Consider the following 13,360-nt stretch of genomic DNA (forward strand, 5'->3'; position numbering starts at 1 on the left):
AAGGGTGAAACCACAAGAGCAAGACATTTCTACAAACCAACATAGAAAGAATTTGATATCGATGTCGCAAAATATTTTGAGAACTATTAAGCTTTCACAGGGAGCCAATCATAATATTTCCCCTTGAAATTCAAGGGAGTGCTTGAGATTTTAGATCAAACACAGCTGTGAAGATGATGTAAGGTGAAAAGTCCACTCAATGCATCTTTAAGGGGGTTTCTGCTCATGTAGTAACAACTTGCATTGGTTTTTGCTTTAAAGAGATTTTATTATTTATATGGAGGGCAAGTAATATCTTAGAGTAAAAGAGTATTGTGTGAACACTGAAACGGCAGCTCACATCAGAAAGACATTATATTCGATTTTAGAAGAATAACATTAAGAAGGGGTTATTTAAAGGCACTTATGAAGCCTCAATAATAAAAAACTGGTCTAAACATCCCTCTAGATAAGTCACTTATCTATCACAAGGTGCAAATGCATTTACCAACCTGTTTAAGAACACATATTTTTCACAAAGAAATACACTCAAAAATGTTTTAATACATAGTGAGACATGATTAACACTATCAAACCTAGGAAATTCATCAGTGACTGATTTTGTCAAGTAGAATGTGTTCCTGGATTACAATACAATAGGCAGAGTACTAAACCTAACCAATAACTACCCAACCTTGTTGTTTTACAGCATCACTTGTTTAGCATTAGTTTTGTCTTTTTGGACAAAAATATTTGTTACATTTATTTTGTCATGTCATACTTATTTACATTTTGATCCAGAAACATATTCTGTTTGGAAAAATCATGGTCACCCAAATCCAACCTCTATTGCGACAACAGTTAAGTCTATATTGCTCACTCCGGTGAATATTCTTCATTGACCAGCTCCTCAAAGCCTTTATTGGTCCTGCCTTTACTTTTGTAATTGTGACTGTTGGATGGTCTCTGTTCATCATACTGCTGCTGGTACTGATAGCCACGTTCCTCAGCCGCCCAGCCCTGGTACTGTCCCTCCTCTTCGTCCTCCTGAGGAGGAAGGTCTTCATCAACATTGAAGCTGTCGTCAACCTCCGTGTCGTACCTCTGGTAGGAGCTGGCGTGAGCCGCTTCCTCTCTAGCGCTGAGTTCCAGGGAGCTGTTCCACATCCCATAGCTAAAATAGATCAGCACACCTGTAGGGCGAAGAGATAGAGTCAGGTAAGGCCTGTTCACACCAAGGAACTAGAATTATACATTTAATAATTGTTTTGATTATATGATAATAGGGAAGTCCACATCATAGCTGTAACCAGGGCTTGACATCAACACCTGCCAACGCAGTCACTTTTACTAGTCACTTTGGTGAGTTGAATTTTATATATAATATATACATTTTTAATTATAGTCTTTTAAAAAGGCATCTGATATAATAAGCTAAGTGCAATGCAGTTGTCAAAAATACAGATTTTTTGATACATATCAATACTGAAATATCTGAAACACTTCCAATAATCATTTTCCACAGAATAGACACATGATACCAGCTGCACTTTCTTGCTCATCATTCAGACAGTAAGTTAACACAAATCCGTCTCCTCTCACTCACTCATTTCATTTGCTCCAGATTGAATTGGCCTGGGATTGCACGTATTGTGCATAATTTTACTCATTCTCGCAGATTTTGTGTTCACACCCAAAGTGCGCACACATAAAGCTGTCTCTCAGTGCTAAATTGAGTTCTTTTTTACTGTTTACTGCACTTAAACAATCAAATACACACAAAATAATGTCAAAATGTCAGCCTTGGCGAGCACTCATGTAAACACGGTCAGTTAAGTAAACGTAAACAGTTGAGAAAGAAACAGTATAATGGATCTGTGCGTCGGGTCGTAAAGTGACAGCAGCCTAATATACCTGCTGCCAAATTATGAGATAATATTACAAATATTTATATGGCAGTTTTTCCCCATGGTATCGATGTCAAAATTGTGGCCAGTGAAAATGAGCGGCTAATAACTTTGTAAAACCACTTGCCACAGTGGCTGGTGAGCAAAACAGTTAATGTCAAGCCCTGTTGGTAACGATAATGACACAGAGGAGTGATATTGTTGGAATCAATTTTCTTCCAGATGATGAACAATAAAAACACTGACAGCCAATCAGAATCCATTTGACTTTAAAGAGCTTAAGCATTTGAAGTGGCAGATGAGATATCTTCAGCATCCACTTATAGTCATCGTTAGGGCTGGGCGATATATGACAAGCTACGCAATATCGCGTTCATTATCGCAGATGAATCGCCTTCGATAATGAACGCGATATTGCGTAGCTTGTCAGTGATCTACGGCTCTGTCTATTAAATGCCGTTCCATTTGAAAGCAGGTGATGGCGATTTAGCGGTAATCAGGGAACCGGCTTTACTGACGAAATGCACGTGACAATCGCATGCGATATATCACCCAGCCCTAGTCATCGTTCTTGGTTTGAATTGGCCTTTACAGATGATTGGGAATATATGGAGTATATAAAGAGAAGACCTGGCCTACCTAGTGAGCACCACACCACAAAGCGCACCCAGGTGATGCTGGATAGTTTGAGCATGAGGTAAATGTTCACCAGCATGGCAGCTATAGGCACAAAGGGCACACAGGGTGCCATGTAAGGCAGCTTTTTAGGGTTCTCAGGTTGCCGAAGAATAACAACAACCAAAGCAACCATGAGGATAATTATAGTCATTATAAAAGGCATTATTGCCCAGCGGGCTCCTCCTGAAACCCGTTCGAAGCCGTAGATGACGAGCGTCCATAGAAAGAAGGTCAGGATGAAGAAAAGGAGGACGCAGGAAGTAACAGTACGTCCTGTTGCAGGAGTGGGCTTATCGCCCACGTTCGGCAGGCCCAAACGCATCCGCATAGTGTAATACTGAGACCCCAATATGCGTTTCAAAAGACTATCAGAGTCGTCTGCCTCGATGCCATTCTCTCCAACGCCGAAACCAGAACTGTCCGACTGGTAGCCCCCAGAATCCGACTTTTCAATCAGCGTTTCGTCGTCTCCTTTGGAGGGAAGGTTCTTGGCCCCACAGGGGTTGTCGGCATACCCTTCTCCACAAGGTGAGTTCATGTACTTCTCACTAGCCGCCATCATTTCCTCTTTCCTCTTCCGTTCCTCCTCTTCCTCCTCTGTGAGGAAACTGGTGAAGCCGTCTCTATCGGGCTGATATCGCAGTAGCAGCACACACACCGACACCAGCGTGTAGGCCAGCAGCGTGCCGATGGACATCATCTCGATCAGGTCTCTCAGACTCACTAGGAGAGCCAACAGAGCAGCCAGAGACCCCGATACAGCACAGGCCACCACGGGGGTCTCTGTGTGGGGACTCACAAAGGACAGGAACCTGCCATACACACAAGCAAACTTGGGATGAAATGCCTGTAAAATAAGCATATGAGCATAACAAATAAAGAGAAAGCTGCACACATATTAAAGACTTTATATTACCCAAGATAGTGTTAGTGGGAGAAACTGTAACATGCAATATGGCGGCTCTAGTAAAAGAAGTAGCATCTTCTAAATAAAACAGGCAATTGCCAAAAGAGTGCATTAGTATCTGCCCACTTTTTCAGCGGTTTTGATTCCGGAATAATATTTTCCATTCTCTTTCCCAGAGAAACGTTATAAGCCATTAACCAAGCCAACCAGCAATGAGGGGAATCACAAGATTACACACTGAAATGTTGTATTTGGAAATCTGGAATTTGGAAAAGGTACAAGACTGTGTATTTAAAGGTGAAGTATGTCATTTCTGCGACACTAGTGGCACCTAGCAGAAACATTTCTTGACATCCCATACCCGTTTTCCAACAGCATGAACCGGGTGCTAGTTCAGAGCTAGTGACATTGTCAGTTCAGAGTTCTAAGAACCGGTTAGCCTTTCCACGGGCTAGAGAGCCACCTGAGGGCAAGGTTTACGTCACTGATTACTTCATCTTTCTCAGCAATGCTAGAGCGGCAGCACCAAACACAAACACACATCAACAATGCAGACGTTGCGTTACTATTGATGCTCATGGCTTTGTAAACCTACATCAGCATCCAAACATAGCGAATCTAATATGTTTATGCAGCTTGCCGTAATTTGTATAGACAGAGATTAGAATTGAGCTGCTATTAGCTCGGTTAGCTGCTATTTCAAAAAATGGCAATCACAAGTTTCTGTTCATCTTGTTGGTCACGGTAATCCCGCCCCCAGGCCCTGATGCAAACGGTTCTAAAGGGGCGGTCACACTGCACTTTTCGTTCCATTGACTTCCATTCAAACGCGTGCAAATGCGTCAGACCGGAAACGCAAGCTCGTGAGAAAAATTTCGCATTTCGCTGCGTTCCAAAGTTCAAGTTTGGTGAACTCTGACCTGCGAATTCGCATCACGTGAAGACGTGCAACCAGTAGAAGATCGATTCGTCACGGCATGACCTCTTGGCTGTATTAAAAGAATTATATTTTTTGTAGTAAAGTCGAGTAGGTTCTATATTTTTACATTTTGAATGTATTGCTTTAAAGGTGCTAAAGAGGATGTTTTGTTTTATACATTTTTGCAATATTACTTGAAAGACTATTTATTAGGTGCACTGAAAGTAATAATATTAATTTACATCATCTGTGCACGAGGTAGGGCCTTAAAAACATCAGCCAATCGTTTACGCGATCATCGCGTAAACGATTGGCCCTCTGGCTTGTCAATCACTGCCGTGACGTTCCTTGTGAGAGACATGTGCGGATTGGCCCTCTGGCTTGTCAATCACTGCCGTGACGTTCCTTGTGAGAGACGAGCGCGGCTGCGCGCTCCAGTAACTTTCCACACCCCACAGGCGCCGCATGCAGTGTTTTTGTCAGGACACAGGAGTAACAACTGCAGATTATGAGTTACCTGAGGTGAGTCCGACATAATGAATCCAAAAAACACGACACAGCAAATGCCGGTGGTAAACACTCGTGTTCCAATACTCGGCAACGCGTTTTGGGAGGCGTTCCTTTGAAGTGAGCTGTGAAGGAGGGGGGCTGTTCTTACGCATGCGCTCATTTGAAAAACTCAGTAACAGTCTTTGGATTCTCAGTCGACGAAATCCTCTCTATCACCTTTAAGTTATGGGTTGAATTCATGTTTATAAAAAAGACGTCGTAGACAGTGACGTCATATCACGACCGTTACAGCATCCGAATAAATTTCGCACGTTTAAAGTCTAGTGTGACCGCGGCTTTAAAGGGGCGGTCACACTGCACTTTTCGTTCCATTGACTTCCATTCAAACGCATGCGAATGCGTCAGACCGGAAACGCAAGCTCATGCGAAAAAATCCGCATTTCCCTGCGTTCCAAAGTTCAAGTTTGGTGATCTCTGACCTGCGAATTCGCATCACGTGTGATGGATCCGAAATGGTCAATATTCATATTCATGCACTTTTATAAATATTTATGTTAATCGTTTATGGCTTATGATTTATCAGTTTCACTTTTGATTTCCTATATTTATGTACTCATACTTTATAGATTAATTCTTATCATATTTTCAAGTATTTACTTGTTATTGTACCCTTATGGTTATTTTATATTTAAGAGTATGATTGCTATGTTCAATTGTTCTTCAAGTGTTCTAGTGTGACAGGTCACGCTGACACGTTTGTGGTTAGACATTGGACGCCTGCAGAATTAACCATTTGAATTCTGATCAAAATATGTCTGTTATTTTTCCTGATGACATTTAAAAGGGTAAGATTTGCAAAATTCCCTATAGGGGATAAAACAACTATTTTTGACACTGGACCAGTGGATGACGTAGTGGGTGAAATAACCTTTTCTTTTAGAACAAAAACATCAATTTAGAACAAAAACATCAGTTTGTGTGGGTTAGGAATTTCCCTGTATGCTTATGGTATAATATGGACTGAGTTGTTGATAATTCAGCTTTTTCCCTCCTTTGCTCTCCTTGACTTCTACTTCTTGTCTCTTATCTGCAAATGTCTTAATTATTGCTCTTTTTGATCTTCATCTATTAGATACAATACTCTGGATTTTACAATACTCTAAATTTTATTATTAACTATTGACTAATACTTTATGATGGTTATTTTACCTTTTGGTTTTATTAAGTATTTTCATTATCGATTAAAGTTTGCGTGTGAGGCTAAATTTAATTGTAATGAATAAATAATTTTTCATCAACTTTATCTACTGCCTGGATCTCATTTTCTCAAGTTTCTGCATCAACGTGAAAACGTGCGACCAGTAGAAGATCGATTCATCACTGCATGACCTCTTGCCTGAATGAAAAGTATTATATTTTTGCAGTAAAGTCGAGTAGGTTCTATATTTTTACATTTTAAATGTATTTAAGTTATTTGTTGAATTCATGTTTATAAAAAAGACGCTGTAGACCGTGACGTCTTATCACGACCGTTACAGCTTTCGAAAAAATTTCGCACATTCAAGTCTAGTGTGACCGCGGCTTTAGAGCAGCAATGTTTTGGTGATACTTACGAACCACTTTTCCTGGTTCTTTGGGTGTTGAAAGACAAAGAACTGATTTGAAATAGGCTCTGAACCAATACTCAAACTGCCTTGGTGGAAAAGGGTAGACAACAACATAAGCCGCTTTTCCACTGTCGGGCCGAATGGTTCTTAGAATGGTAAGGAACGGTTCTAGTTGTTTTTCCACTTGAGCCTGGTTCTGCACGGCACGATTACAAACCCTTCTCGGCCCGGAGTTCGTTGGAGTAAACCGTTGCGTTACCAAGGCAACAGCTGACGCTTTTGTATTACATTCCAAAGAGTGGCCGTTATCAGCCCCACAGTGGAAAATGAAACCGTAACCGTACCAGCTGGTCCGGATCGGCACTGAATGGAACGGTCACGCAATGAGAACCGTTCTGCCCGATGGTGGAAAAGCGGCTATAGTGTCGGCTCAGATCCGGCCTGGATCTGGGTCAACACTATGTTGCTGTCTGGGATGACAATGGAGATGGATTCAACAAAAGCAGGGTCCATTGATTAACAATCTCGGAACTCGCAGCAGGTCTGTCTTTAAAAGTTTATATGTTATTGTTAAAAATGATTTCCCTATGGAGAAAATAAATGGAGTTTTTATTTCTGGAATCTGACTGTTGCACTCTATTGGTAAAGTCATTGCATCACTGAAGCTGCTGTTAGAAGCTCCATTTCCCATAGAAACCTGATATTCGCACTTAGGGCTGCACATTGGCTAAACCAACATTAAATATAGAATTTTTTTATGTTATTGGAGCATAAGAAAACTTATGTTCTTGTCAGATTTTGTTGCTGATTTGACTTAAATGTTACTTTCCCATTCAAATAGATAGGAGTTGGATGGGATAGACCTTGGATGCCTGAAGTAGCTGCACGGAGGCATTGCAAATAAGGCTGCCGAGTGAACTGACTTCCCTCGAAAGGGACTCATGTACCTGAAGAGCAGACCATCTCCCGCCATGGCATAGATGACTCTCGGCATTGGGAACAGAGATCCCAGCAGGCTGACAGTGAGTCCTGCAACAGCACCCATGGCTACAATATACTTTCCTGCCAGGAAGCCATGATCGGCAAACATTTCCATGAGTGGGGCATCTCCATCAATCAGGTTAAATGGCACCAGCAATGTCAGAATCACACTCACCTAAGACATATAAACAGGTAAAATGATTATTATTTGGCAGTTTGTCAAAACAATACATGAAATGTCCTCTCATTTATAGGTGGCTGTGGACGGATACTGTAGGATGATTCATCCAATTCCATTGTACAGTAAGAAAACGTGACTCATTTAATCTGTCTCGGGAGGGTAAAAGGAAATCGCTTTCTGATTAATATTTGAAAAAGGATGAGCAGAGATCTTCATCTCTAAGGATAAGGATTGGGCCTCTGGAGTGAGAAGACTTAAATAAATTATAGTCCAGCTCTGAAGTGCTTGAATGATTAATTGAATTGTGTGAATGTAAGCTGGAATACTCGCATGCAGTGTTTGTCCTTTAAATATTCCATATAGCAAATATCTATCTATCTATCTAGATACAGTACAAATATCATAGAACAGTAACAATATCATATTTGGTAAACTTGTTAAAAATGACTGTGTTAAACATAATGAAATAAAATTAGTAAGGGGGTATGAGAGGAGTCACTGTACTCACAGAGACGTACGCCGTGAGACAGGTGACGAGAGAGGCTGTTATGGCATATGGAATGGAAGTGTCTGGGCTCTTGGCTTCTTCTCCTGTTGTGGCAATAATATCAAAGCCAATGAAGGCATAGAAACAGGTTGCAGCTCCTTGCATGACCTACAGAGTGCATAATATATATTGATCTCTATAGTAGGTAATTTTGCCAAACATCACATTCAATACAGACAAATAGAGTAAAACATTTTCTACCCTACAGTTGAGATTCTTACCCCTGACCAGCCATAGGGAAGAAACCTCCCATCCTCCCAGTTGGCTCCAGAAAGGAAAAACAGTCCGGCAATCACCATGAAGACCCACACGATCAAGTTAATAACATTCAGCACGTTATTGAAGCTCACAGAGTTTTTCACCCCTAAACCCACAATCACCGTCACCACCATAGCGATCAGCAGAGCCAGTAGGTCTGGATAAGATTCCTCTCCTTTACCTGATATGAGATACATGAAGAAACAAACTGTGTGGTGAACATCAACATGAACATCAACCACACAGGTAAATTGTTTAGCATCTCATTACTATGTAAGACACTCACCCAAGCCATTCAACGTTCCAAGATGGTTGATCATGTAGCGACTGATGGTGTGATTGGCTAAAGAGTCGAACATGCTGCTCAATGCACTGGCCCCTGCCGCTGTACCAATCAGATACTCCAAGATGAGATTCCAGCCAATGAAAAAGGCCACAAATTCTCCCACTGTGACATAACTGTAAGTGTAGGCGGAGCCTGTTGTCTTAGGCACTCTCACTCCAAACTCAGCATAGCAGACCCCTGTGTTAAAATCTGATATTAGCTGTTTGACAAGTACATTATAGAGCAATACACTTAAAGTAACGATTTTGGATTTTTTTTTTCTTTTTTTTCTCGGACGTGACTTTGGTCTGGATTTGATTCAGATGAATAACCTGGTTTTTGGACTGACAAGTCTCAGTCTTGGGGTTAGGATCTGGTCTAGAACTGGGTCTTGATGGGTCTGGTTAACTCTTAATGATCAATTTTTTAAAATAAAACACTTAGTCAATTCACTATAGCTGCTTTGTCAAGAGACCCTCCATAAACCCCCTAAATGTGGGTTCATGAACTTTAGACTTAAATTTAAAGAATTTGATCTAAATAAAGCAATGAAAATCTCAGCACAGCTGCCCATAATTACAGACAGAGGTGGGGTCATCAAAAAACATGAAATATGCAATTGTAAAGTCGACTGGAAAGATGAGAGGCCTATTTATATTGCACCAGCAGTGATTTTTTGACACTCTAAACTGCATAAATTGCTAGCCATAAAGTCTCACCTGACAGAATGGATGCCAAAGCTGCAATGATGAAGGACAAGATCACTCCAGGTCCTGCCATTTCCTTAGCAACAAGCCCAGCAACCACATACATGCCAGTGCCTACGCAGCTGCCCACCCCGAGTGACACCAGATCGACTGTAGTGAGCACACGGGCAAGTCTGGTGCCATGCAGGTCACCTGGGCCCTCCTGCATGGAGTCCACAGGTTTAGTGCGCAGGATTCGTGAGTGGAGTCCATACCAGGACGACTCCCACTCAATTCTCCTGGGATCCAGTTTAGCAAAGACAGCACTCATCCTTCACAACAGGAAGACTCGGATGAAAGAAGGGTGAGGTTTGTCCTCTCTTATGTGACAGTCACCTCCCAAATCTCTCGTTCCAGGTGTTTCCTCTAAACTTGTCTTGTATGACTGTCTCCTGCTTTATTCTTTGCTCCCTTCTCTCTCTCTCTCTCTCCCTCTCTCTCTCTCTCTCTCTCTCTTTCTCGCACAGTCTCAGAGAGGATCCATGAGCTGATCACTCAACATAGTGCTCTATATTGAATCAGCAATGACTTCCTACAAAAAAGGAAAGCATGCAAATCACATATTATCCAAGGATAATGAAACTAAGAAAACACAGTGACATCACATTGGGTTTAATACGGCAGAGAAACATGTTCAGTAGTCGAACAATAGAAAGTGTCCCTGCATTCATTTAGGTGAAATGTTGCTATGGTGGCACATCTCATTAAACTTGCAGATTAGCATATGAAGAGGATCAGATTTCCAGTGGACATTGATATACTAATAGAGAGAACAATGTGAGCAGAATGTCATATTTCAGCCAGGAGAAACAGTGCAGAAGTCTGTAAATAGAATAAAATTGGTGCTTTAGGATATAAACATTGATATAACATTGACATTTCACTGTTACAGACAAGCATGTAAAAAGTGCAAACAATAGTTTAAAATGTTACCAGCTAATATTATAGAGATATATAATTCTTATATAGATATATAATTCTTCCTAAATTAAATGATATTGTACTGTACTATATATATATATATATATATATATATATATATATATATATATATGAAGACTTCAGATGCAAAAGCCTCTAAGTGCCGTCTGAAATTTTCTTCTAAAATGAACATTTTTGTCAAGCTCGTATGTTTATTTTCAGTTAACTCACTTTAATGGCAATGAAAAGGACCTATTAATTACTATTAAAGTGGAATTACTAAACAATACAATAAACTATACAAGCTTGATAAAAATGCTTAAGTTAGAAGAAAATTTCAGATGGCACTTAGAGGCTTTTGCATCTGAAGTCTTTATATATATATATATATATATATATATATATATATATATATATATATAGGCTATACAATGTTGGGGAAAGTTACTTTTAAAAGTAATGTATTAAAATATTGTGTTACTCCCTAAAAAAATTAACTGATTGCGTTAGTTATTTTTTATGGAAAGTAATGTGTTATATTACTTTTGCGTTACTTTTTCTCATTTGGGCTGGGCTGCTTGATTATTTGTTTTATAACAACAAAAAAGTGCTATTTTTGGCAAATGTAAAGGCCTTTTGCACTAACTCCTGATTTCTCTCAACATGGGGACAGGAGAGCTGTCAGTCAACAAATGGTAAAATTAAGTAACTTGCGTTACTTATTAGAAAAAGTAACTCAGATATTTTATTGTAAATTTAAAAGTAATGCATTACTTACCTAGTTACTTGAAAAAAGTAATCTGATTACGTAACTTGCGTTACTTGTAATGCGTTACCCCAACCTTATGCGCCAGAAAAACGTGTGTGCAGTCATCTTTAGAAATTTGTCTTTGAACTTCCGTTTTTGCAGTATCTCTGTATATTTTATGGCATCGGCTGTCAAAAAATAATTAGCTGGTGAACTGGATTTACTTATTGTAGAGTTAACAAAAGTTATCATGAACATTGTAATGTTTACAGCAGATGTCTTAACAAATGTAAGTAGACCGGGAAGATTTTAAAACAAACAGTTCATTCATAAATACGTAAGACCGCTGTGGAAAGCTGAAAAGGGGCGGAGCTACATAAGGTTATACAATAGATGTGTGTGTGTGTGTGTGTGTGTGTACTAAAGAACTAAAGAATATGGAATATATTACTAACGGGAAATATATAATAAGCATGATTAATACAGGCTAATAAATTCCCAACAGTCTTAATAAAACAAAATGAAACAATAATAATATCAATGTGTCAGAAATTTAGTGTTAAACAGTATTTAAGGTGAGCCTCAAATATCCCACTGCTTTGGAAATCCTTGTTCCCAATAACATTTTAGAGATTAGCATAATATAAAAATGTGGATTTACTAAATTGTCATGACTTTTGAATGCATTTTCCATAACTACAGTTTTTCCTAACGTTTCTTTCCTAACATTTCCATTACTGTCATCATTTCACCATACTACTTTCTGTCGTCTATCTGCATGAAGCCCATTCATGAACCGTCAAATGTGATGTTAGTCTCACCATCTGCTTCTATCCACCATGTTCCTCAAGGCTTCTTTTGTTTTCCCTGCACTGATAGCATCACCACACAGCGCTATCTTGTTTCTTTCAATCTAATGCAGGCCTGCCGCTCACTGAGACAAGCTACAGTTGCCATCACAGACCCAAGATCTGCTGGATCTGCCTGTTGGTAATTACCAGTCCCACTGCTCTGTCAGAGCCTGCAGGCTCTGTTTCATACAACCTGACAATATCTCAGCTGTTAGCAAAACACACGGAAAACTGACACACAGCTGACAGTGATTTACCAGATGATGTCAGATATATACGGAGGGAAGTTATATCCACATCTGTGAAGTTTGATAGAGCGAGAATGAAAGTGAGAGACCAGACGTAAAACACCCTCAGGAGTCTCCGTAATAGTGCCATATAATAATAGACGTTATAATTATATTGTGGTCTGAGTAACCCATTCACTTTCCTGTTTCTGTTTCACATTCCGGAACTGAGTCAATAACTGGAAATTGAATATAAGATATAAAATAGAATGAATGCCAGGTCATAAAAGACAGATATGACCTACCCAATCAACATTTCTGAACACAAATATAAGCTAAAATATTGTAAACATTCGAAGCAATAGACTTCAAATATGCCCCAATATGCCCACAGCGTATAGACAAATATAAAAGATAAAGGCTGGATCTCATTTTTTCTTTGTGTGGAAATGATTCACAAAGTCTTGAAAGGGATCTGTGATTACATTTGGAACTGATGTCATCAGAGCAAAGGATTTAAATAGATTATGAGGAAGAGGTGAGATGAATGGCATTATGCATAAGGAGAGAAGCCAGACATCAGTGCAGTCACAATTACACAAAGCTTCAGCTAAACACTGTTCCCTATAACAGAAACAATACTGATATCAAAGCTGTAAGATTAGGCAATTAGGTAGCGATTTCAACGAGGGGGGTAATAATTTGGCAGGGGGTCGAAGTGAACTCGAAAGTGATTTTTTATTTTTTTGTCAAATTGAAGAGATAGTAAAGCACTTCATGAATCGCATATTGAGCTGTTGTGTAAATAGAAGCCTAAAAAGACTAAAGATTAAAGCTTGCACGTTGGTTTTCAATCAGGCGATTTTACGGCATTTTACTGGGTTTGTGAAAGCAGCTCACTTAACCTCTGTGGAAAAAAAATATAAACTACAGAAGATTCAACATACATATAACACTATTAAAGCAGCTATGGATGATTAAATACAGGCCTACGTTAGAACAAAGTAATCAATGACAATGCAGTATGCAAATAAACGCAAGAAAGCAGACCAATTGTAACTCGATATG

General features: G+C 39.6%; 1 protein-coding gene across 3 annotated transcripts; it reads right to left on the minus strand.

Annotated features, from left to right (window-relative positions):
- Nucleotides 1–34: 34 nt before the first annotated feature.
- Nucleotides 35–13,158, minus strand: slc7a14b (solute carrier family 7 member 14b). Of its 3 annotated transcripts, XM_048174242.1 has the most exons (9): nucleotides 12,036–13,158; nucleotides 11,245–11,402; nucleotides 9,519–10,077; nucleotides 8,761–8,997; nucleotides 8,438–8,655; nucleotides 8,178–8,324; nucleotides 7,455–7,663; nucleotides 2,526–3,376; nucleotides 35–1,172 (listed from the first exon to the last, which is right to left on the minus strand). In XM_048174242.1, the coding sequence occupies exons 3-9, from the start codon at nucleotides 9,814–9,816 to the stop codon at nucleotides 856–858; spliced, it is 2,277 nt and encodes a 758-aa protein (XP_048030199.1). In that variant the 5' UTR covers nucleotides 9,817–10,077; nucleotides 11,245–11,402; nucleotides 12,036–13,158; the 3' UTR covers nucleotides 35–855. The 3 variants fall into 3 exon arrangements, with proteins under 3 accessions (XP_048030199.1, XP_048030201.1, XP_048030200.1); XM_048174244.1 differs by lacking the exon at nucleotides 11,245–11,402; XM_048174243.1 differs by having other exon boundaries at nucleotides 11,245–13,158.
- Between the last annotated feature and the right edge of the window lie 202 nt (nucleotides 13,159–13,360).

The sequence above is a fragment of the Megalobrama amblycephala genome, linkage group LG22 (assembly GCF_018812025.1).
Source record: "Megalobrama amblycephala isolate DHTTF-2021 linkage group LG22, ASM1881202v1, whole genome shotgun sequence".
Taxonomy (NCBI): domain Eukaryota; kingdom Metazoa; phylum Chordata; class Actinopteri; order Cypriniformes; family Xenocyprididae; genus Megalobrama; species Megalobrama amblycephala.

Bases quoted from the DNA above. Each gene is read 5' to 3' on its own strand.
- slc7a14b (XM_048174244.1), bottom strand. From the start codon at position 9,816: ATGAGTGCTGTCTTTGCTAAACTGGATCCCAGGAGAATTGAGTGGGAG. The intron at 8,998-9,518 runs GTGAGACTTTAT...ATTTTAACACAG, and splicing joins TTTGGCATCCATTCTGTCAG to GGGTCTGCTATGCTGAGTTT. The intron at 7,664-8,177 runs GTGAGTACAGTG...TATATGTCTTAG, and splicing joins GTCTCACGGCGTACGTCTCT to GTGAGTGTGATTCTGACATT.